Source organism: Impatiens glandulifera, chromosome 1 (genome assembly GCF_907164915.1).
Source record: "Impatiens glandulifera chromosome 1, dImpGla2.1, whole genome shotgun sequence".
NCBI lineage: Eukaryota > Viridiplantae > Streptophyta > Magnoliopsida > Ericales > Balsaminaceae > Impatiens > Impatiens glandulifera.
The window spans coordinates 47,635,548-47,658,199 of NC_061862.1; the positions used below are offsets into that span (position 1 = coordinate 47,635,548).

Genomic DNA, 22,652 nt, shown 5'->3' on the forward strand with positions numbered 1-22,652 from the left:
CGACTACGTCTTCCCCTCCTCCTCTACCTTTTATATATACCCTTTCAATCTCCATCTGTACAAGACTCTTCTTCTTCATCTTCTTCTCCATTTTCACTTCTCTCTCACTTTGAAAAATTTGCAAGCATACCCACATAACATAGAACAAGAACAGGAGATTCTTTCTTTTATATATATATAGGAAAATGATCATGGGTTGGGTCTTACTTTAACCAAGTTCGATTGTTTGAATCCTAAAAACCATCATGTTTCATGATCAAGCTATTACACCATCAACAGATGATCGAAAAAGAACTATAGAGGTTGATTTTTTCTCCACTAAAACCAATAATATTGCTTCTCATGTCAAGAAGGAGAATCCATCTGGTGGTTTCAATGTAAATGTAAGAATATTATTCCTATTTTTTCATCAAAGTTTTTTCATTTTTGTAATTATTTAATACTGATTTTTGTTTTGTTTATTAGACTGGTTTAGGTCTTACTGTGGATCATGTGGGATACAACAACAACAACAATATTAGAGAGGTATTCATTAATCATCAAACACTAATCATAATAAATAAATAAATAAATAAATAAAATTCTATTCTTTATTAGTTATAAAAACAAGTTTATTATATAAATGTTTTAGGTAAGAAGATTACAAGGGGAATTGGAAAGTGTGAAAGTTGAGAATGTGAATCTGAAAGAAAAGCTAACAATGGTGAATAACAATTACACCGCTCTTCATATGCAACTATTATCAGTTATGCAACAAAAATCTAATGTAGAAGAGAGAAACCCTAAAGAGACAGCGCTGGTGCCAAGACAATTCATGGAAATGGGTCCAAGTCATGAAGCCATAGTGCCGGATGAAGATGATCATGATCAATTGTATGGTACCACATCTGAAGAGAGAACTTTATCAGGGTCCGCGGCATCCCTTCCTAAGAAAGAATCTAAGTCGAAACGAACTGATCGAGTTAGAGACGATAGTCCTGAATCAAGTCTTAATAAGATTCCTAAATTGAGTTCTACCGAACCTATAATGAGAAAAGCCCGAGTCTCTGTCCGAGCCAGATCCGATTCTTCAATGGTATGTATGTATGTACATATATTTACATAGTTCTATATCAAATTCTAAAGTGGACAACTTTTCAGATTAGCGATGGATGTCAATGGAGGAAGTATGGGCAAAAGATGGCTAAAGGTAACCCATGCCCACGAGCTTATTATCGATGCACCATGGCAGTTGGCTGCCCGGTTCGCAAACAAGTTCAAAGGTGTGCAGAAGACAAGTCGATCTTAATAACAACATACGAGGGCACTCACAACCACCCGCTTCCTCCAACCGCAATGGCTATGGCATCAACCACATCCGCCGCAGCCAACATGTTGCTTTCGGGATCTATGTCAAGTGTTGACGGTTTAATGAACCCTAATTTCCTAGCCAGAGCTATACTTCCTAATTGTTCATCAACCATGGCCACCATTTCCGCATCGGCCCCATTTCCAACCGTGACATTAGACCTCACAAACTCGACAAATCCAGGTTCATTAATCCAACGGCCTCCTCCCACACAATTTCCTGTAACATTTACAGGTCATGCACCGAATTTTCAACATGTTTTTGGTCAAGGGTTGTTTAACCAATCACAAGTCTCGGGCTTGCATGTTTCTCAGCAACCTTCAGTACCAATCACACTGAGTGCTGCAACTGCCGCTATAACCGCTGACCCGAACTTCACCGCCGCCCTGGCAGCAGCCATCAGCTCGATTATAGGCGGAGCCAATTTAAACAATAACCCTAATAATGCAGGGTCGGGAAAATGAATGAATGCATAGTAATATATAATTAGTTATAAGTTTTAAATTTGTTTTTTCAATTCTTTTGTTTTTCAATATTTTGGTTACTAATTAGGGATGGGTCATGATGTCCATATACATGTTTTGTTTAATCATTGTTATTTCAGTTTTTTCTTTTTCAAAATTCATATATTAAATATGTAATATATAATTCTTAAATTGAAATTCAACTTAGAGAGAGAGTTAGGCAACATAAGAATTCAAGAATAAGGACTGGCAGAAGAAGGAGAATGAAACACGTTAGGGTATATATTAAGACTTAATTAAGAGGTTCGATCCGATCTTGAAAGTCAACAACTTCGGCCATTCAACGTTTGACACCAAATGGTGTTCAATTGGATAATTAATAATAATAATTATTATTATTATTATTAACACACCAAAATTAATTAGTGATAAACTTATTTTCAACATACTTCCAAGCAACTTTCAATCAATCTTTAATACTATTTAATCTTTTAATTTTGGGAAATATTAGTACAAACTTTATGTTAATCTATAGTACAGAAAACTAGGGTTCAACCTATGTTTTTTTTTAAAAAAATCATACATTTTATAGATGTTCCATAAAACAAATTGTCTAAATAATCTAGAAAGAGAGTTTCAAAAGTCTCATAAACTAAATTACTTTTATTCTTAATTAAACTCATTAAAACTCGTTACAATAGAATCAGGTTAATTAACATTTTAAATTCTAAGAAATAAAGAATAAAAATAAAAATAAATAAAATAATCATATGATATCGATATTAACATAATATAAATTATTTATTTGACAAAAAAAATTAATAATATGTAATATTCTTAATAATATATAATTAAAATATATAATAAACTATATGATTACAAAATTCCCACGCATAACAAAACAAAAAAAATTACATTAGACAAAAAAAAAATAATAAAATAGCTTCCATTTAAATATTATTTCTTAATAAATTTTAAATATTTTACATTAAAATGTTTAATCACAATTTTTAAATCAAATAAAAACAATTTATTTTTACTAGGAAGAATTACAATTATAAATATGATCTAATGTTATTTTTTAATACTTGAGTTTTATATTTATGGCTTCATTTTGAAGCTGCCTACTTTTTGTTATAAAATTAGTGTAAAAATTTTAAACTTTTAAACTCGTATACCCATAAGATTTTATGTTTTATTATATATACGAGTCTCCAATAAAACTGTTTAGTGTTAGAAGAGTTTATAAAAAATAAAAAAATTGTTTTTTGTGTGTGTATGACCGTGTTAGTCATCCTGAAAAATAAAAAATAAAAATCAATAATTTAACTTTTAATATGGTGTTGTTGATTGACGTAATAAATTATATTTAACTAGATAGGCTATGAAAAAAAACTGGAAAATTAATTTTTTAAACAAATTGAACCGATAACTCACAAGGTTCATTTTACCATTTTACCAGTTTTAACTGTTCCAGTTAATCAGTTTAACGTTTCGGTTTCCGGTTGAATATTTTTCTACTGGTAATAATTTATCTATATATATTTATATTTTATAATTTATATTATTTATATTATTTATTTTGTAAACATTAGATATATTATAATATTTAATAATTTATATATATTAGTTATTTTTATTTAAATTATAATTTGTATAGAATCGTTTTTAAAAATTAAATTATAATTTATATACAATTATAAAAAAATAAATTAATAAAATTCATCTAATAAATTTAATATTTAATTTAAAAATTGAATTATCGGTTCCCATATAAACCCGGTTAACCGACCGGGAACTGGTAGAACCGTAGAAACAAAAGCGATATAAATACCGATTAATCGACCGGTTTGTAAAATAAAGGGCAAAACAAGACTTAACCGAACCGATCGAATGATCACCCTTATAGCTAGCTATGGATTTTATAATTATCAGCAAGTTTAATTATTAATAAATAACTTGTAATTTATTTTGTGGATATAATCATAGAGGTGCTTGGTGCATGTACCGAACTATGCAATTATGTCGACGACATTGAGAGTAACCTAACCAAATTGAAGAACAATGTTCATTAACACTAGTTTTCACATAATTGCTTGTTTGGATCCAACTTTTATGTAATTAATATATATATATTTATATATCAAAATAAATACAATTCCAAAACTTTATTGAAATTAAATCTTACTAAGAGTGATTGATTTATGGAGAGGTATACAACCATTACAAGATTTGTAAATTAATTTTTTCTAAAAAAAGAAAACTCAACTTAGTTAATCATTGCAAATTAAGTAATAAATGACTTATCATGAGTTCACCAAATTAAATAGAGTAACATAAATTTCAAAATCAAAACAAGTCATATATATATAAACTAGAAACTGACATAAATGAACATTTATAATTAGTAGATAATAAAAGTGTAGACTTTTGTTTGCAAAGTATATATCTAATGTTGAAAATGATATCAATAATGTCATGAGAGTCAAGGGTTCCATGTGGAAGTAGATCTAGTTGCTTGTAAAGCTTTGATTAGAGCAATAATTCACGATTGAGTTGCTTCTTTAATTTGTAAATGGTTAGACTCGGTATTTATGTTTGGAGAAATGATTGAGAGAGGTTATTTGTGAGAGAGAATGACTAGCGCAATTTCATTCGTTGAAAAAATAACAATTTTTTTTTCTCTTTTCTCTTCTCACCTTTTATCATTTTTTCAAACAGTGATGTAGTGACATGTTTCTATTCTCAATCTCAAATTTGCTTCTTCTATTACTTCTCTTATGTTTGTCATGGTGTGAGTTGTATGATATACTTTTTGTTTTCTTTTATTAAAATTGTCAATTTTATATTAGATAATTACTCTATGTCTCACTGTTCTATCTCTAGTTAAATTGAAAGATAAGAAAAAAACGTTTCCAACTAAAAACAAATAAATACAAATTATAATATGATTTATCATAAGTAATCAAATAAATCCATAAACAACTTCAAAATGCATCCAAAAATCACCAACACAACACATGATTTGTTTAAAATCATTTATCATTCAGTTTCCAAAAGAAGGTGCGGACAAAGATATGAGAACATTGGAGATTCTCGGGACTTTATCTTGATACGACTTCTTTGAAAGACCTCGCTCGAGCTTCTTTTCGAGCGTGGTTGACTTCACTATATATATATTTTGTATGATTCTCTTTCCACATGTTTTCCTCGCCCTCTTCTGCTTTTTCTACTCCTTTTGATACCTGAACTTTATCATCAACTTCATTTTTTTAAATGTCCCAAATTGAACATTGCGACAAAAAAATCTTATAAATTTTTTTTGAACTACATATTTTGAGCAAAATTAGGCACTTCATTATCGCCACATATTTCAGACTTGATTTTCGGTGGCGGTGTTTCGATATTAGGTATTCATTTTCTCTATTATGGGATATTTTACTCTCTTTTTTCAAGTCCAATATTTGTTCTCATGACTAAACCAACTCCTTATGATCTAGTATCACCTTAGGAAGGGATTTACCATAGGGCTTAAGTCCATAATTTAAAAAAAAAAAAATTATCTTAACAAGGTAAATGATCTCTTGATTTCTTAATTTTTTAATTTAATTCACTTCTTGCTTTCTAATTCCTCAAAAAAATATAGCATTATTTGATTCATAATTTCTCCTAAATACAAGTCCACTCCAATTTTTTTTAAACCAACTCTAATTTATGGATCCATCACTATTATCTTTCATTTTTTTCCATCAATCTTAAAAATTATTGGATCTGTCACTCTTGATATTAGAATTATTAAAATTTATATAAAATATGTGTAAAAAATGTTTATAACTCCTTAAATAGAGTGTTTGTTATTTTAGTAAGGTTACAAGGTTAAGGTTTCTAATTCTTATTTTATTTTTTCAATTTAACCAATTAAATCAAATTAGTACAACTTTTAGTCTTCATCAAACAAAAATGTTGGATATCTCCGTCTTTTTTTAGAAGTTTTGGGTTTAAGTCCGTCAAACGCCAAGTTTTACGTCTGATTAAATGGTTAAATGTGTTTGCGAGTAACGTACTCACCCTTGTGACCATATTAAAAAAAAATATATATATAAAAAAAAAATAAAAAAATTTATGCCTTAATTCATGAGTGAGATACGCTTCCTTGTCTTCCGTGAATAAATGATGAGCCCATATTTCTTGTCATTATTTTTTATTTTTGGAGTACCAATGCCTTTTGTTATTTGAAATTTTATTGATTTTTATTGTTCTACCATCAAATCCCTTATTGTATGGACTAAAATATTAAAATTACATTATTTTATCTTTAATTCAATAAATTAAAAACAATATATGATACATTTAGTGAGAGCTTAATTCCTCTTTTTTTCATAAGAAATATAAATAGGCTAGAATTACACTTATTTTTTTATGTTAATATTTCAAAAAATTGTCAGTATTTTATACTATAAAATTCTTATAATTTATATGCTTAATCACTCTCCCTTATCATATCCAGCTTAACACTCATATATGTTTAATCAAACTAATGTAACACCTTATTATGATTGTCCGATTCTAACCCAAAAACTTTCATAAAAAGAAACATAAATTATCCATAGAAAAAATCAAAACAGAGTAAATTTCTTCATTTTATTTGTTTTGAACCAACATACCCATTATAAATATTACTCTATTGTCTTTTTAACATTAGAGTTTCTTCACAACATTATACTTTCTAAATCAAACACACATTATAGTAATTAAAAAAAATGAAAGCCAAAGGAAGTTTTAATCAAATCTTCACCCTCTTACAAATCCTTGTACCAAGTTATGCGACCTCCCTGAGCAGTTACTTGTTCTTAGGCAGGGATATCGACTTAGCTCGGAGGTTCAAGAATATTCCCCTAACAAACAAAAGTCGTAAATATATATACTTGAAGAGAGGTAAATTTTAAAAACAGAGATGAAGTTAACAGTTCATATACCAGCCACAAGCAATAACACTGTGAAAGATGACTCGGAATTGCAGCGGAACGTATAGATGATTCACCCATCCAACAACTGGCCAGAACTGCAAATTCATTCAATATGTTTTTTACATCTATGATCCAATCAATCCCTCGTTAACAAATAAAATTAATGTAATAAAGAAAGTGAAATACCGTCCAAGCTGCATATTGAACTTTTGGATACTCCCTTTTTATTCTAGGCTTAACAAGGGTCCATGGTTGCCCTGAAAAAGCGAGAGGGATACAACAAAATATGCTTATTAGACCATATATGTGGTACTTTTATGATTCCTAAACTTAGTTGTTTAGTTGTAATTCTAATTTAAACTGTGATTCTAACTTTTATATCTATCTTTGATCAACATGACTAAGGTCACATTGTGTTGTTTATATCCCAATGGCGGTTGAGTGTCTCTCTAGAGAGTCAAAGAAATGTTGGTTCAATACCATACATGACCATACAGATCAATTATTGATGTCATTATCGATCTCTCAATACAGAAATAACCAGAGTTTATTCCTTAGAGGAGGTTAGCACGAACCACTCACTATCATGCCTGGTGGAAATGATATATTTGATCAATTAGGCAAGACTCTTTTCATTTGATCTACTCTGATGGGTTATCTGGGTCGGGTGTGACCTATCTCAAATCAAATTTGAAGGTAAAAATGAAGACCCAATATGGTACAAGAAGACCACATTGACTGTGGTGTTAATGAGTCACAGTTCGAGCTTGAATTGTGATGGCCCAGGTCTCACACATGTCAAATAAATGGAATTGACATCTTCTAACAAGTGGAGAATGAATCGGGGTGGAGAAATATATATAGACGTGACGTGACATCGATTCAATTTCAACAAACTATCAGACAAACATGGGAATTATTCTGCTAAGCAAAACATAAGTGTGAAGAACTTACTCTCAATGACCATCCCATAGAATATCATGAAGACCAAGTTGTTCCAAGGGGATGATGTTAGTTGTTCTAGTACCACCTGAAAAGTTCAATAGGATACTTCTTAACTTACATGTAAATAAATCATCAATTTCATGAAATGAATTTCAACAATCATCATTGGATAAAGAAAGTAGCTATCAAAAGCTTGGTAGATCATTTCATATCAAAACTAGCATAAGAAGAAACATTTGAGGTTGACAGGAAGTTGTTGAATTATGGAAGAACGAGATCACTCATAACAAAAGAAAGAGTAACAATATTACTACCTTCTTAGCAACAGTCTTTGTATCCTTCTTGCCCTTGAAGAGCTTATCCAACAATAGATGAAGAAAATGCCCAAATGGACCCAGATAAGAAAATCCAAACAGCTGCAACATTTTAAAAAGAGTTATATGATGATAAATCATAGTGATTTTTACAGAGATCAAACAAATGGGTCCGGCCATAAACAAACTGCAGGATTAATCAACATAGAGTACCGAATTGGGTTTTTTTTTCAATGAAAGATTCATAACGTTTTGTGATAAACAATAAAGATCAATAGAAACAAGCTCTTTTTACCACTTTAAGGAGAAGGCGTCTGAGTTGCAGCTTCTGTATGCCGGAAAGCTTCTGAGAAACTATATCACTGATCGCCGACAACACCGCTGCTGTAATTGCCTGGCACCCAGAGAAAAGTAAAATTGAATTGACAGGAATAAAATTAACAAACCATTTATGTTAAAAAAAGAAACCTTTGTTCGAAGGGGATGACTCTGAAGCTGCAGCAAATACTGCTGTAAACCTTTCTTAGCGATTGAACCCATTCTTCAGTAGATGATAATAGAGAGAGAGAGAGATCACAAGTTGTTGATCACACTCTCTAACTTTCAGTTTCTCAATTCTGAATCAGAAAGAAAGATTTTAACCTAATTTCTCGGAGGCAAGAACTAAGGTTGTGTTTGATTGGGAAATAAAGAGAGTAAGAATTAGCCTATTTGAAAGATTAAAATTTGAGTTTTTGTCATTTTAAAATCAAACTAATGTAAAATTTTAAAGGTTTATTTGGATTTTAATTTAATTTTCTGAATCATTAAAGTAGTGGACAAACAGAGCCTAGTATAAGTATAAATTTTGATATATGGACAAGTAGGTGAAAATGAGATTTTAAATAAATTCTTCTTATCTAATCAATTAATTAAAGTATAAATGAATTATCTGTGTTATACTTTTTAACTTTTTTATTTTTATTTTCTGTGTTAAACTTTTAAAAATTTTAATGATATTTTGTGTCAATAATATTTTTAAAATTGTTAAAAGTAAAATGTAAAGTGATTGTTAATGAAATGTTTTTAAATAAAAAAAATGACTTTTTTTGTTTGAGAGATTTTTATTTTTTAGATTATAAACTATAAAATAAATTAGTACATCACAAAAAGTACAATTTGAAATGAAATCAAGAATAATGGAGGGTTATAAAATAAAAAAGACATGATTTGCGGAAGAATGTGGCTTTTTTTTTACTAGATTTTTCGGCACTTGTTCTTCATCGCAAAAGAACGCAGTATGGTGCTTGCAATGAGTACCCCTTGCAGGTGGTATGGTGGAATTAGACAATTTGTTTGACTATAAGCGACGATTTAATGAACCAAGTGCATTCTAATCGAATTTACGAATTTACCTAGCGCTTTAACTAAATGCAAAGACTTTATGAATAAACTAGGTTGTTTTTTTTCCTGCTCGAACCTTATAAAAAAAAATTGCTGATAATTTATTTTTACTTAACTAATTTTTTTCTTCATATTTTACTAATTCAAAAAATTTAAAAAGGTTCAAACAACTGTGTATGGATTCTTTATAGGTTCCTATTTTTTATTTCTTTGTTTATTAGAATGAGTATCATACTTTTTTCTTGTTGGAATATTATCTAGTGATCATCAACTTTGTACCCTATTATTTTAATGTAAATTTGATATACGAAAAAAAAAAATTCTCACATTCAATTCTTATTAAACATATTAAAAACACTCATGACCTCTCCAGAAAATAAATTTTGGTCAAAATTTTACTTGATTCTCATTCAAAGAAAAAGAAATCTCTGTGAAGTGTTAACAAAATTTCTAAGAAAATGTGGAAATACCAGCATCCTCTCATCCATCAATTACTAGTCAAACCAAATAGAATAAAAAACATATCATTTCTATTGAGAAGGTGTATTGAAATAATGATATTCTTTGTGAAATGGTAACAAAATCTCTAAGAAGTATCATGGAAATATCATCATCCTTTCATCCATCAATTATTGGTCAAACCCAATAAAAAAAACATCTCATTTCTATTGAGGTGGATTTGAAATTGACATTCTATACTAAATAAATGGATAAAATTAGATTTTCTTTCAAAATCAAGTGTAGAATCTGCTAAAAATGCACCAAACTAATATGGCCAACTTTGCAGCTGTCATGAAAGATAGTGTATATATTAGCATAAAAGCAAATTGGACTCCTTAAAGGGGGAAAAGAAGAACAACAGTATCATGATAATATTGGGTAGAAGAAGAAGAAGAAGAAGCTTATAACATTGAAGTGTTGAAGCTTTTATCATAACAAAGACACAGCCACAAAACAAATCCAATTAGCAAAATCTAAGATGACTTGTAATACTTGGCCGGAACAAAAGGCATTTTAGTGACGGTTCCTTCATACGTCTTCCCACGAATCAAGATCTTCACATTAGTCCCCACTTTGTGGTTTCCACTCTTCACATAACCCATTGCTATGTTCTTCTTCAAACACGGGCTGAATCCTCCACTTGTGATCTCTCCAATATTCTCCCCCTTCGCGTTCTGGATCTCGCTGTGGCTTCTTGCGGGCGGGCCTGATGAAATGAATCCCACACGCCTCACGAGGGGACCATCCTCGATTTGCTTCAGGATGACATCAGCACCAAGAAAACCGCCTTCTGCCCTTCTCCTCTTTCCGATTGCCCATGTGAGTCCTGCCTCCACTGGTGTGGTGTGTTGTTCCATGTCATTCCCGTATAGGCAGAGTCCAGCCTCGAGCCTCAGACTGTCTCTGGCACCTAGACCGGTCAATCTCACCTTTGATTCTGACTTCTCTAGTATGGCTTTGGTGAGGTCTAGCGCATTCTCATGAGGAACCGAGATCTCAAACCCATCCTCTCCCGTGTACCTGATGATGAAAGTCTCGTTTTTTATGGAGATTGAAGCTAAACATGAAAAACAGTTTATTATGAATATGGATGTAGATGAGAAACCTTCAAACAAGTTCTGTTTTCATACGATCTTATGGAATTCATGCACATCAAGTATACAGGAAAAAAGTGTTTCCAATCAAATTTATTGAACTTTTCTCATGTAAATGGGGATCCAGACCCATATCCAGAAACTGTTTCCAAATACAGAATGCACTATCCATTTGGCAACACTTTTTGGATCTGAATCTAGAAGAGAAACTGTTGAATTTGTGTCTAAGTAAGTTCTATTTCAAACAAACTGATGGACTATCATCAAAATATGAATCCAGATCCAGGGCCAGAAAGCGGTTCTTGAAGATCATATTCATTTTGTTCCAACTTACCCAGTTCTAGTTAAGAAGCATTGGGCACCATTGATATCAACAATCTTAAAGTGCCCGAAGTAAAGCTTGCTCAAGTCTTCTTTAGTCAGGTGCTGCAGAACCGGAGCAGCGAGAGGGCCCTGAACCAAGAAAAAAACATAGATTAAACAAAACAAAACAAAAGAAAGAAAGAAAACAAGAGGGTTTTGAAGAACAACCTGAAGAGCAAGAAGGGACCTTTCGTCATGAATGTGCCAAGAAACATCTCCACCTTTGGACTTAAACGCCTTCATATGCTCCTCAATGTGCGAAAGATCCTTATCTCTACAACCTGCATTCACGACCAGATATATATGGTCGTCTTTTACCTTTGTGATTACAGTATCATCAATTGCTCCTCCTTTCTCATTAGTTAGAACAGACAAAGTGCCAGTCCCGGGAGCAAGTCCTGCTACATCAGCCACAACAAGCTTTTCCAGAAACGAGATGGTGTCCTTTCCCTTTAGGCTTAGACCACACATATGGGAAACATCAAACAGACTACCGTTTTCCCTACAATTCACAGTTGAATCCATAATGGAATCCTTGTACTGAATGGGCATGCTCCATCCAGCAAAAGGAACCATCTTTCCACCATTTTCAACATGGAAATCATACAAAACCGTCTTCTTAAGTTCAGATTCTGAGGCAAAACAACGATGAGCTACAACCCTCTTCTCCGCTTGGGAAACTCGACGAGTAATTGACTGTCCTAGTTGCCACAAACCACCTCCTCTCATCTTTCCTTATATGTATCTAAATCAGATTATTGACAAACAAAAAAGTATCAGAAACAGCAACATTCGTCATATCTGAATCAATGATGATTGGCAATTGTTATCGATCCATAAGAAGATCATAGAGATAATGAAAGAACAACATCATCAACATTCCAATGTGAGTGAACAAATGGGTAATCAAAATTCCTAACAATTTCAAGATTCAATTGATGCAATGAAAATCTTCAATTGAATCACAAAGTGGGTCAGAAGAAAACTAGCTTATCAGATACTGGATCTCGTTCAAATGAGGGAGGGATGTTTTAAACGATCTGTAAATGCGCAAAGAGAGAAAGAGAAAGGAGATTACCAAGAAACACAGGTGTAGTTGTGAGTTGGGTGAAGAAAGATGAAAATGTTGAGAGACTTAAAGGAGCATCTGAAGCAGAGTGAAGGATAGAGAAAGAGGCACCATTGAAGGGAAGGATATAAATATATATATGAAAGGGATCTCTGATCTCTGTTTAGTCGTGTATGCTCGTTTGGTGTATATTTGTTTATGGGTTTTGATGTAAAAAAGAAAAAAGGGTGATGAAGGGATTGATTGGGTGGAGGAGGGTTTCTCAGCCAGATCAAGACAAGCTAACCACATCGCCATTGAGTGGTGGTAGGAAAGGAAATCGCATCTCTCTCTCATCCTTTGTAACAATTAATAATCATATTTTTTTTTTTTTATCAATCTACTAGTATAGTATTATTTTATTTTTTAAATAAATCAATTAAAAGTAAAAGTATTTATTAATATGATGGTTATTTTTATTTAAGACATCATGGTCGATAATTTTGGACCCGACACAAAAATACGATCCGGATCGAACAAGAAAAAAATCAAGTTAAGGTCATGTATTTTTTCGTTCGGATTAAAATCAGGTCGACCTATTTAACCTGAATAATAAATAAGTTAAAATAAGGTCCACCTGAAATGATCCAAAGTAGACACGATAACCTGTTTATAAATTTCTTTCGTTGAGTTTTATGTTATTTTTTTCTATTCACTAACTCATTTTCTTTTATAAATTTTTTTTTACATGTAAATTTATGATTTAGCTTCATTTTTATTTTGTGTTGATCTAATTTTAATTTGAAACAGAGAGATGTGAATTAATTAAATCAGGTTTAGTTCAATTTGGTCAAACAAATCAAGTTCAGGTCAATTATAAATAAACATGTTAGGTGTTTATGTTAGTATCATTCAACCTGTTAACATATCAACCCCAACTTCAAACTTATCCAAATTGTCACCCTATACACTTTTTAAAGTTATGACTTTCACTCTATCTTGAAATTTTTCTACTCAACTAAGTTATGAATAATGACGGAGATCAAATTAGATCAATGCTCAAATTTTAAATTTTAAATTCGGCTCTTTTCAGTTATACTTGTTAAGACTTAATATATTAAATTGGAATGTATATTATATGGATTAATGTATGTCATAAATAATTCAATTCAAACATTTTAATAAATTAAATTAAAATTATTATCAAATATTATACTTCAAACACAATAACAATTTTAAACAAATATTTTTCTTAAATAATAACATCAACAAACTAAGTATATAAATAATAATAATTGTTTAAAATAAAATAAAAATTATACTAATTAAATATATAAAAAAGAAAGTTTTTTATTAGATTGATTAACAAGAGTTAACAATGATTTGATAAAAAAAAAATGTACTAAAAGTTAACAATGATTCATTTACATATTTATTTTTATATTTAAAATAGATACAATTGTAAATAAAAAATAATATTGTACAAGGTAAATATTAATTATTATTGATCTTACTTAAGAACAAAATTATAAACTTAGAATAGCTCAAGTTGATTTATATTTAAATATAAAATGTCATAATCATACTATTATTATATTTCAAATATTTTTTTTGGGGAAAAAATATATTTCAAATATTAATTTGTATATTTTATACTAATATATCTGATCTGATTTTATTATATGAAAACCAACCATATATACAGTCTTGCATTTAATATATCAAATATTTTCGACTAAGATATGATAAGAATAATATATAAATAAATTGGTTTGAATGTTTAAACTTACCTGTTAACATGATTTATACTAATAATTAGTATTATCAAATATAAATATTAATATTTGTTTTGGATTCTAAATACGTTTAAATATTTTTTTTTCATAATCATACAAATATGACTGCTAATTAAGTGTGTGATGACAAATAATCAAATTAAAGATCCTCCACAAAGAAAATATGGATGATTGAACAAAGAAAGATGGATTGTTTTTTAATTACTCTTTCATTGAGATTGAATAGATTGTTGTGCTAAGAATGAGTTATTAAAAATAAAATTGAAATTTAAGGGGGGAAAAGAAGGTGAAAATGTTAACCCTAATTAATTGTGAGAGAAGTGTAGAGATTGAGTTGTGATGTGAATGATAAAAAAAAAACTGTACTCATTAAATTAAATTCAAGAAAATTGAGGATTCTAAAGGAAATTAATGGTAAGAAATCTATAACTATATATGAGTCAAAATGTTCACTGAAATGAATCACCTTTGCAAGCAATTGCTGAGGAAATGATTTGATTATTTTATATGAATTTTTTCAACTATCATTTATTTTGTTTAACAATCATATTTTTTTTAAAAATATATTGAATAGATATTTATTTTCAATCCATTTTAATCTATCATCTTTTAAGTACGAGTACAATTAAATTCGGTAATAAAAAAATTTAAATTTAAATTTCTTTAAAGATAAAGAAGGACATGAACATTTTCTTTTAGGCTGTATGTCTACTATTTTGAAATATTTGAAAGAATAGAGAGAATCTTGTTTAATCTTCTAGATTTTTACATCAGGAAAATATCCAATATATATACATTATAAAAGATTAATAAGAAAACTAATAATATAATAACGATATTATTTTATATTCCTAATATAAAGATTATTTCCATAATCTATGATATTATTTTATATGCCTAATATAAAGATTATTTCCATAATCTATCACACCTATAAAGATTATTTCCATAATCTATGATATTATTTTATATGCCTAATATAAAGATTATTTCCATAATCTATCACACCTCCGCAGTCGAAACGGGAGCTTTGCAAACGCTGAGACTGGCCCGAAAATCATCAAATAAAATCTTAGGCAGACCTTTAGTAAAAATATCTGCAATCTGGTATCGGGATGACACATGCAAGACACGAACTTCACCCCGTTGGACTTTCTCACGAACGAAGTGAATGTCCATTTCAATATGTTTAGTGCGCTGATGTTGTACCGGATTACTAGAGAGGTAAATAGCACTAACATTATCGCAATAAACTAAGGTTGCCTGTGTAACCGAACATCTGAGTTCTAATAATAAGTTTCAGACCCAACATGATTCCGAGACGACATTTGCAACCCCTCTATACTCTGCTTCAGCACTAGACTTTGACAAAGTAGGTTACCTTTTAGAAGACCAAGAAATCAAATTATCTCCAAGAAAGACACAATAACCTGATGTAGATCGACGAGTATCAGGACACCCGTCCCAATCAGCATCCGTATAAGAAATAAGGGAAGTAATAGATGATTTGTATAACTGCAAACCATAATCAGCAGTGCCTTGAATATAACGGATGATTCGTTTTAAGGCATTCATGTGAGCAACTTGAGGAGCATGCATAAACAAGCAAACTTGTTGTACAACATAAGAAATGTCCGGACGAGTGAATGTCAAGTACTGTAACGCCCCACATAAAGAACGATAAGAGGTAGGATCTCTATAAGAAATACCAGATTGAGTGCTCATCTTTCCTTTAGAATCAACAGGAGTGGAAGCTGGATTACAATCTGTCATACCTGCTTTCTTAATAATGTCATGAGCATATTTCGTTTGAGACAAGAACAAACAATTCTTGTGTCGGGTAACAACAATGCCTAAGAAATAACTCAAAGGACCCAAATCTTTCATTGCAAATTCAGTGCTAAGTTAAGAAATGACATATTTCCGAAGGGACTCTGAAGAAGCAGGGAGCACAATATCATCAACATAAAGAAGAATGTAAGAAGTGTCATGATCATGGCGATAAATGAATAAAGAAGTATCCAATTTGTTGTGATTAAAGCCAATTAATGCAGCAAAATCAGCAAAACGTTGATACCAAGCGCGGGGTGCCTGTTTCAAACCATAGAGAGACTTTCTCAAAAGACATACATGATTAGGACGAGCCGGATCTTTAAATCCCAAAGGTTGATACATGTATACTGTTTCATTCAAGTTGCCATGTAAGAAGGCAATCTTCACATCCAATTGATGAATAGACCAAGACTTGGATAAAGCAATGCTAAGAACCATCCGTATAGTTGCCGGTTTTACAACCGGACTGAAAGTTTCATCACAGTCAATCCCTTTTCTTTGAGTTTTCCCATCACCAACAAGACGAGTCTTATGTCTCTCAAAAGAACCATCAGATTTCGTTTTATGCCGAAAAATTCAAAGCGAACGAATAATATTTACATTAGACGGACGCGGAACTAAGGCCCAAGTACTATTGTCAATAAGCGCATCATATTCTTCCTGCATAGCAATTTTCCAATTATGGTCACGTAGAGCATGTACGGGATTTTTTGGAATGGGTGATACAAAGGTAGAAGTGTGAAGAGAGTGGTCTTGGTATTTTTTATTGGGTTTGACAATTCCATGACGACTACGAGTGGTCATAGGGTGAGGGTGGGATGCTACAGGAGAAGGAGGAGTGTGAGAGTTTGAAGACTCGTTCACAGGGTGAGTGCGGGATGTTATGGGAGAAGGAGAATAGTGGGGGGTGGTTGTGGGTTGGTGTTGGTGCTCGGGTGTGGTGAGAATTTGATGCAAGAGATGGGTGTTAAGGGCACCTGAATCATGACTCAAAAAATCGTATGTGTGAGATTTCGGAGTATAAATTTTAGAAAAAGGAAATGCTGACTCATCGAACCATACATGTTTGGCTATTATAATTTTTCGAGATGACATATCAAAACATTTATATCCCCTATGATTGGGCGGATAGCCAAGAAAAACACAAGGAGAAGACCGAGGTTCAAGCTTGTGTATTTTGGATGGTGGAAAAAGAGGATAACATAAACACCCAAAAACTCGAAGATGAGAGTAGTTAGGATGATTTTGATACAAAATCTGAGTTGGAGAATTATAACCAAGAAGCTTTGTAGGTAAGATGTTGTGAAGGTAGGTAGCCATTTCGAGAGCATGATGCCAAAACGATGGTGGCATGGATGCATGACAGAGAATAGTGTGAACAATATTATTGATTGTTTTTATTTTTCTTTCGGCCTTGCCATTTTGAGGAGAGGTATAAGGACAAGAAAGACGGAAAGTCATACCATGTTGGTGACCGAATTTTTCAAAACGAACATTTTTAAATTCAGTACCATTGTCACATTGGAATGCCTTAATTTCTCTCTCAAATTGAGTACGAATATATGTTCGAACACGAATAAATAACTTATAGACTTGAGATTTAGAAGAGAGCGGAAAAGTCCATAAAAAATTCGTGTAATTATCAAGAAAGAGAACATAATACTTATGGCCGAGAGAACTAGGAATAGGGGATGTCCACAAATCACTGTGTATAATGTCAAATGGCATAGTAGTATGAGACATAGAATCGGGAAAAGGCGATTTTATTAATATCCCCAAAGGACAAGAATGACAAACATGTTTAGCCTTAGGACATTGAATGAAATTACTACTACGCAATGAATTTAAAATTGTATTTCCCGGATGACCGAGATGGGAATGCCATATATTTGGATAAATAACTGAAAAGGCTAACGGTGTGAAAGAAGAGAAGACTTGACGATCTGTGAGAAAAGGGTAGAGATTGCCACTACTATTACATCTCACTCGTTTGCTCCCCGTCTGCAAGTCCTTCACAGTAAACCCAAAAGGATCAAACTCAATGGAAACATTATTATCAATAGAGAATTTCCTAACGGAGATGAGATTTTTGACTAGTTTTGGAACATGAAGGACATTTTTAGTTGAAGTGTGTTTTGGTGTAGAGATTTGTGACCATAACCATAAATTGGAATTTTGCTACCATCACCAACAATAATTGAATTATTATGACTATTGATCAAGGGAGAATATGAAGATAAATTACCTTGAGAATTTGTCATGTGAGAGGTAGCACCCGTATCCATATAGTAGTTTGGATCAGACAATGTCATTGTGTGCATTGCTTGATCAATATTGGTTGGCATGTAACCTTGAGACGATGGGCCTGGCGTATAGTAAGCCTGAGGTGGTTGTGGCCCGAGGATACCGGTCTGATGTGCAGGCTGACTGGGCTTCGTGGCGGACCAAGGAGATGGGCCTGGTGCCTGTGATGGATATGGGCAGGGAGGAAGAGCCCAAGGGCCTTGCTGCCAATATGCCAAAGGTGGAGGATACATCCATCCTGCTTGGGTCTTCTGCTGGTGCGAGGCGGAAGGACCACACTGCGGGTTTTGCTGCTGCTGCGAGGCACCACCATTACGCTGTTGATTGCCAGAGGCACCCTTACCCTTGCCGGAGTTGCCCTTTCCCTTGGTGGTTTTCCGGCCATTGCCACCATTACGTTGATTATTACCCCGAGAAGAATAATGAGAATTATCAGCATTATTTTGGGACGATAAATGGGATTGCATGATGTGAGCCTCTACATGAGACTCAATAGAGAGATCAGCAGCATTCTCATTTTCTTCTAATTCAAACATTGAACGAAGAGTATTAAAAGAGGGCAACGGGTTAAGATGACGAACGGACGTTCGAAAGGGCTTATATTCCTCCGAGAGGCCTTTCAAAAGTTGTAGAGCCATTCGATTGTCAGAGACTTTATCTCCAACATTCCTCAAATTATCAGCTAGAGTTTTTAGCTGAGCGCAATAAGACTTAACACCATCAAAATGAGCAAGCTTGGTGTTTGTAAATTGCGCATCAAATTGCAAAGCTCTTGCAGATTTGTTGTTAAGAAAAAATTGCTGCAATTTGTTCCAAGCATCAACTGCCGAGTCATCAGGATCGAGGATGGAATTTAAGAGATCATTAGAAATGGTCCCGTAAATCCATTGACGAACAATGTCATCAAGTCTCTGTGTTAAAGCATTTTCGGCTTCCGTCGGAGCGGGAACCACGACCGAAGGATTAACTGTTAGAGGTTGAATATGGTTGATCACCATATTAGCACGACAATGAAGTTGAAAAATGGTGGACCAGCTGTTGTATTGTTTTCCTTCATAATCAAGGGTGATAGGGATGCACGCCTTGATGTTGGAAACAATGGTGGCTGGATGAACCTTGTTTTCGGCCATAGATGAAGAAGAGAGAAATAAAAGAAACGGAAGTTAGGTTTAGAGAAAAGAAGCGGAAGCTGAGTTTAGAAAAGAAAGAAAAGAGAACCTAGGGCTCTGATACCATGAAAGAATAAGAAAAATCTTGTTTAATCTTCTTGATTTTTACATCAGGGAAATATCCAATATATATATATATACATTATAAAAGATTAATAAGGAAAGGAAAAAAGCTCACTTAGACGTATGTACTTGTACAACTAGCTCACTTAAACGTATGTACTAATAAAAAGTCATTTAAACGTACGTACTATCAAAAATTGGCTCATTTAGCCTCTTTTAGTAACCATGGTTAATTTTTATTTTTAAATTTATATATTTATTAATTAAATATTAATATATTTTCTCTCTCTCTTTACTTTTTCATTTATTATTTCATTTATTATTAATAAATGAACCCTCTATTTTTATCTTTTTTATAATTTTTTATTATTTTTATATGAGTGTTTATGATTGTTTATTTTTATTTTATTTTATATATACGAGCATTCATCATTAATTATTTTAACTCTATATTTCTTTTTTTTTATATTCACATTAATTATTAATTATTTTAAAATTGTTTGATCCCAGTAATTGAATATAACAATCAAAATTCCTTCAACAAAAAAATTCTTTCAACATAAAAATAAATTAATTAAGAATTGAATAATAATAAAAACTCATTCATCAAACACTAAAAGAGTAATAATCAAATATTAGACAAAACAATTCTTTTACTACTAATATAAGTCGTGAATAAAAATTAAATAAAAAATTATTAATTTCATTTTTATTTATATTAAACTAAATAAGAAAAAACCATTTTTCATTTTTATTATATTAAATTAAATAAAAAAAACTTTTAAAAAAATATTACAATAAAACATAAAACTCATAAATAAGTTGTTAAATTTTTTAAAAAAAATGAGAATTTGAGAAATATGAGAAATAAAAACTAATAAAAAAAGAAGATGAAATATAAAAGTGAAATTAATGTTAAAATAATAAAAAAATTAATAATAAAATAAATTACTTAGTTTAATTAATGAAAAAGAAGGAGAGAGAAAATATATTAATATTTAATTAATAAATATATAAATTTAAAAATAAAAGTTAACTATGGTTATTAAAAGAGGCTAAATGAGCCAATTTTTGATAGTATATATGTTTAAATGATTTTTTATTAGTACATACGTCTAAGTGAGCTAGTTGTACAAGTACATATGTCTAAGTGAACTTTTTTCCATAAGGAAACTAATAATATAATAACGATATTATTTTATATTTCTAATATAAAGATTATTTCCATAATCTATGATATTATTTTATATACTTAATATAAAGATTATTTCCATAATCTATCAAAAACAACGAAATTATTAAAGTTGACTTTAATTTTGGAAAAGCAAAATTAAAACTCATTTTATTAGGAAAATCAAAACCAACTTGAATGTGTCAGTGAACTCCAGTCTATCTTTCACGGGCCATCATCCTTTCAATCCACAAGGATTTCATTTTCATTCAATTCACAAGTAAGTTGATCTTCTATTTGGCTTGAATTGAATTTAAACGAATAAATATTATTAAATTTATTAATATATATATATATATTTATATAAAAAAAAATCAGAATATTATATAATTTAAATTAATGTTTTAATAAGATATTAAAAAAATTAAATTTTAAGTAAATTAAAAAAAAACATATTTGTCCAAACAATGAGAGTTTCCAAACAGGGTCATAGTTGTTTTGTTCAACCATACATAGGAAAGGACGTAAATGAAAAGCTCCTAGGAGCTACTCAAATCTCGGCTCAATAAAAACTTTGTTCGAGCTCGTCTAAAAACTTAAAAATTTAAACGAGTCAAGTTAGAGCTATTAAGATATTCGACTTATTAGATCGTAGTCATGTTCATTTAAATACCGGTTTTAAACTCATTTAATATTTATTAATAAATTAATATTTAATGAATATTTTTTTGGATAAAAGAAATTCAGAAGACTTAAAGTCATTCCTTCAATTGTGGTTCGTCATTGTGTCACGATCTCTCATGTAATTTTTAAGTGTATATTTTTAAATATGAATGTATAATATAATTATTGGTTGAATGATAAATATTCAATTATACATAAGAAATTTTCATGATTTATATATATGGAAAATGATTAAGACAACGACGGACAAGGACAACATCGAAGGCTGAATGCCACGTCGGATAGAAATAAAAAAAAAGTTTCCCTTTCCGGAAAGTATCATTTTCTCTTTCCGAAAAGTTTCCCATCCGGAAGATCTTCACAAAACCTCGTCCTGTCTATTTCGGACGTATTCCTCTCTCTTGGATGTATTCCCTTTCAACGTGACTCTTCTTCTTTCGAATCAAAACGCTACTCGTTGTCGTCGGAAATAAAGCTCGAGCCCCGATTCAACTATCATCGCAAAGACAAACAAATCTAATTTTTGTCGTCGAAAAAATGTATGGAAAAAATGTATGTTCTTAAGGAAGAAATCCAAGTTTGAAACCCTAGTTTATTCTTAGTATCGTAGTTTATTTCTTTCATAGTATTTAAATCATTATATGATGAAGAAGATAACTTGTATGAAATCAATACCTCTAAATTCTTGTGTAAAAATATTGAGCTCTTGAGAGTGATGATAGTTTAATCGGATTAGAAATGTGTAATATATATAAAAAAAAATATATATTTAGTGTAATAACACGGTTAACCACAAGTTTTTAATATTGTAGTTGTTTTTCAAATGTCTAAATCGTTTTATATTAAATGAATAAATGTGTAATTCGTTTTAATATTGTAGTTGGAAACTAAAATATAAACAATAAATAAAAAACATCTTCTTATGAAACACTTTCATATAAAATATGAATTTTATTGCTTGAAAACTAAAATATTTTTAACAAAATGTGATATAAATTATTTATACATTCATATAAAATTATTTATAACTTCATATAAAATAATTTATACTTTCCTACAAAGCATAATTTTGACATTAACCAGATTTATTGTATTATTTTGAAAATAAAAATTATAACAAAAGGTTTTCATAATCATTTAAAATGATTGGTTTAATCTTTAAACACGTATTTTATTGTTTGAAAATTAAATTATATAAAATAAAT

At 30.9% G+C, this 22,652-nt stretch overlaps 4 protein-coding genes across 4 annotated transcripts; 1 reads left to right on the forward strand and 3 right to left on the reverse strand.

The window, feature by feature from the left end:
• The first annotated feature begins 88 nt into the window (after positions 1–88).
• Positions 89–2,025, forward strand: LOC124921496 (WRKY transcription factor 6-like). Its single transcript, XM_047462169.1, has 4 exons — positions 89–383; positions 466–525; positions 632–1,075; positions 1,141–2,025. The coding sequence occupies exons 1-4, from the start codon at positions 246–248 to the stop codon at positions 1,810–1,812; spliced, it is 1,314 nt and encodes a 437-aa protein (XP_047318125.1). The 5' UTR covers positions 89–245; the 3' UTR covers positions 1,813–2,025.
• Positions 2,026–6,421: 4,396 nt separating this feature from the next.
• On the reverse strand, positions 6,422–8,663 carry LOC124920872 (peroxisomal membrane protein PMP22). Its single transcript, XM_047461444.1, has 7 exons — positions 8,507–8,663; positions 8,334–8,432; positions 8,039–8,140; positions 7,734–7,809; positions 6,966–7,036; positions 6,789–6,874; positions 6,422–6,707 (listed from the first exon to the last, which is right to left on the reverse strand). Exons 1-7 carry the CDS (start codon positions 8,576–8,578, stop codon positions 6,653–6,655), a joined length of 561 nt encoding a protein of 186 aa, XP_047317400.1. The 5' UTR covers positions 8,579–8,663; the 3' UTR covers positions 6,422–6,652.
• Positions 8,664–10,211: 1,548 nt separating this feature from the next.
• Positions 10,212–12,621, reverse strand: LOC124924901 (aminomethyltransferase, mitochondrial). The gene is made up of 4 exons (XM_047464914.1): positions 12,458–12,621; positions 11,548–12,124; positions 11,351–11,469; positions 10,212–10,942 (listed from the first exon to the last, which is right to left on the reverse strand). The coding sequence occupies exons 2-4, from the start codon at positions 12,106–12,108 to the stop codon at positions 10,396–10,398; spliced, it is 1,227 nt and encodes a 408-aa protein (XP_047320870.1). The 5' UTR covers positions 12,109–12,124; positions 12,458–12,621; the 3' UTR covers positions 10,212–10,395.
• A 2,604-nt stretch (positions 12,622–15,225) lies between these two features.
• LOC124926999 (uncharacterized mitochondrial protein AtMg00810-like) lies at positions 15,226–16,110 on the reverse strand. The gene is made up of 2 exons (XM_047467337.1): positions 15,605–16,110; positions 15,226–15,502 (listed from the first exon to the last, which is right to left on the reverse strand). Exons 1-2 carry the CDS (start codon positions 16,108–16,110, stop codon positions 15,226–15,228), a joined length of 783 nt encoding a protein of 260 aa, XP_047323293.1.
• Positions 16,111–22,652: the final 6,542 nt, after the last annotated feature.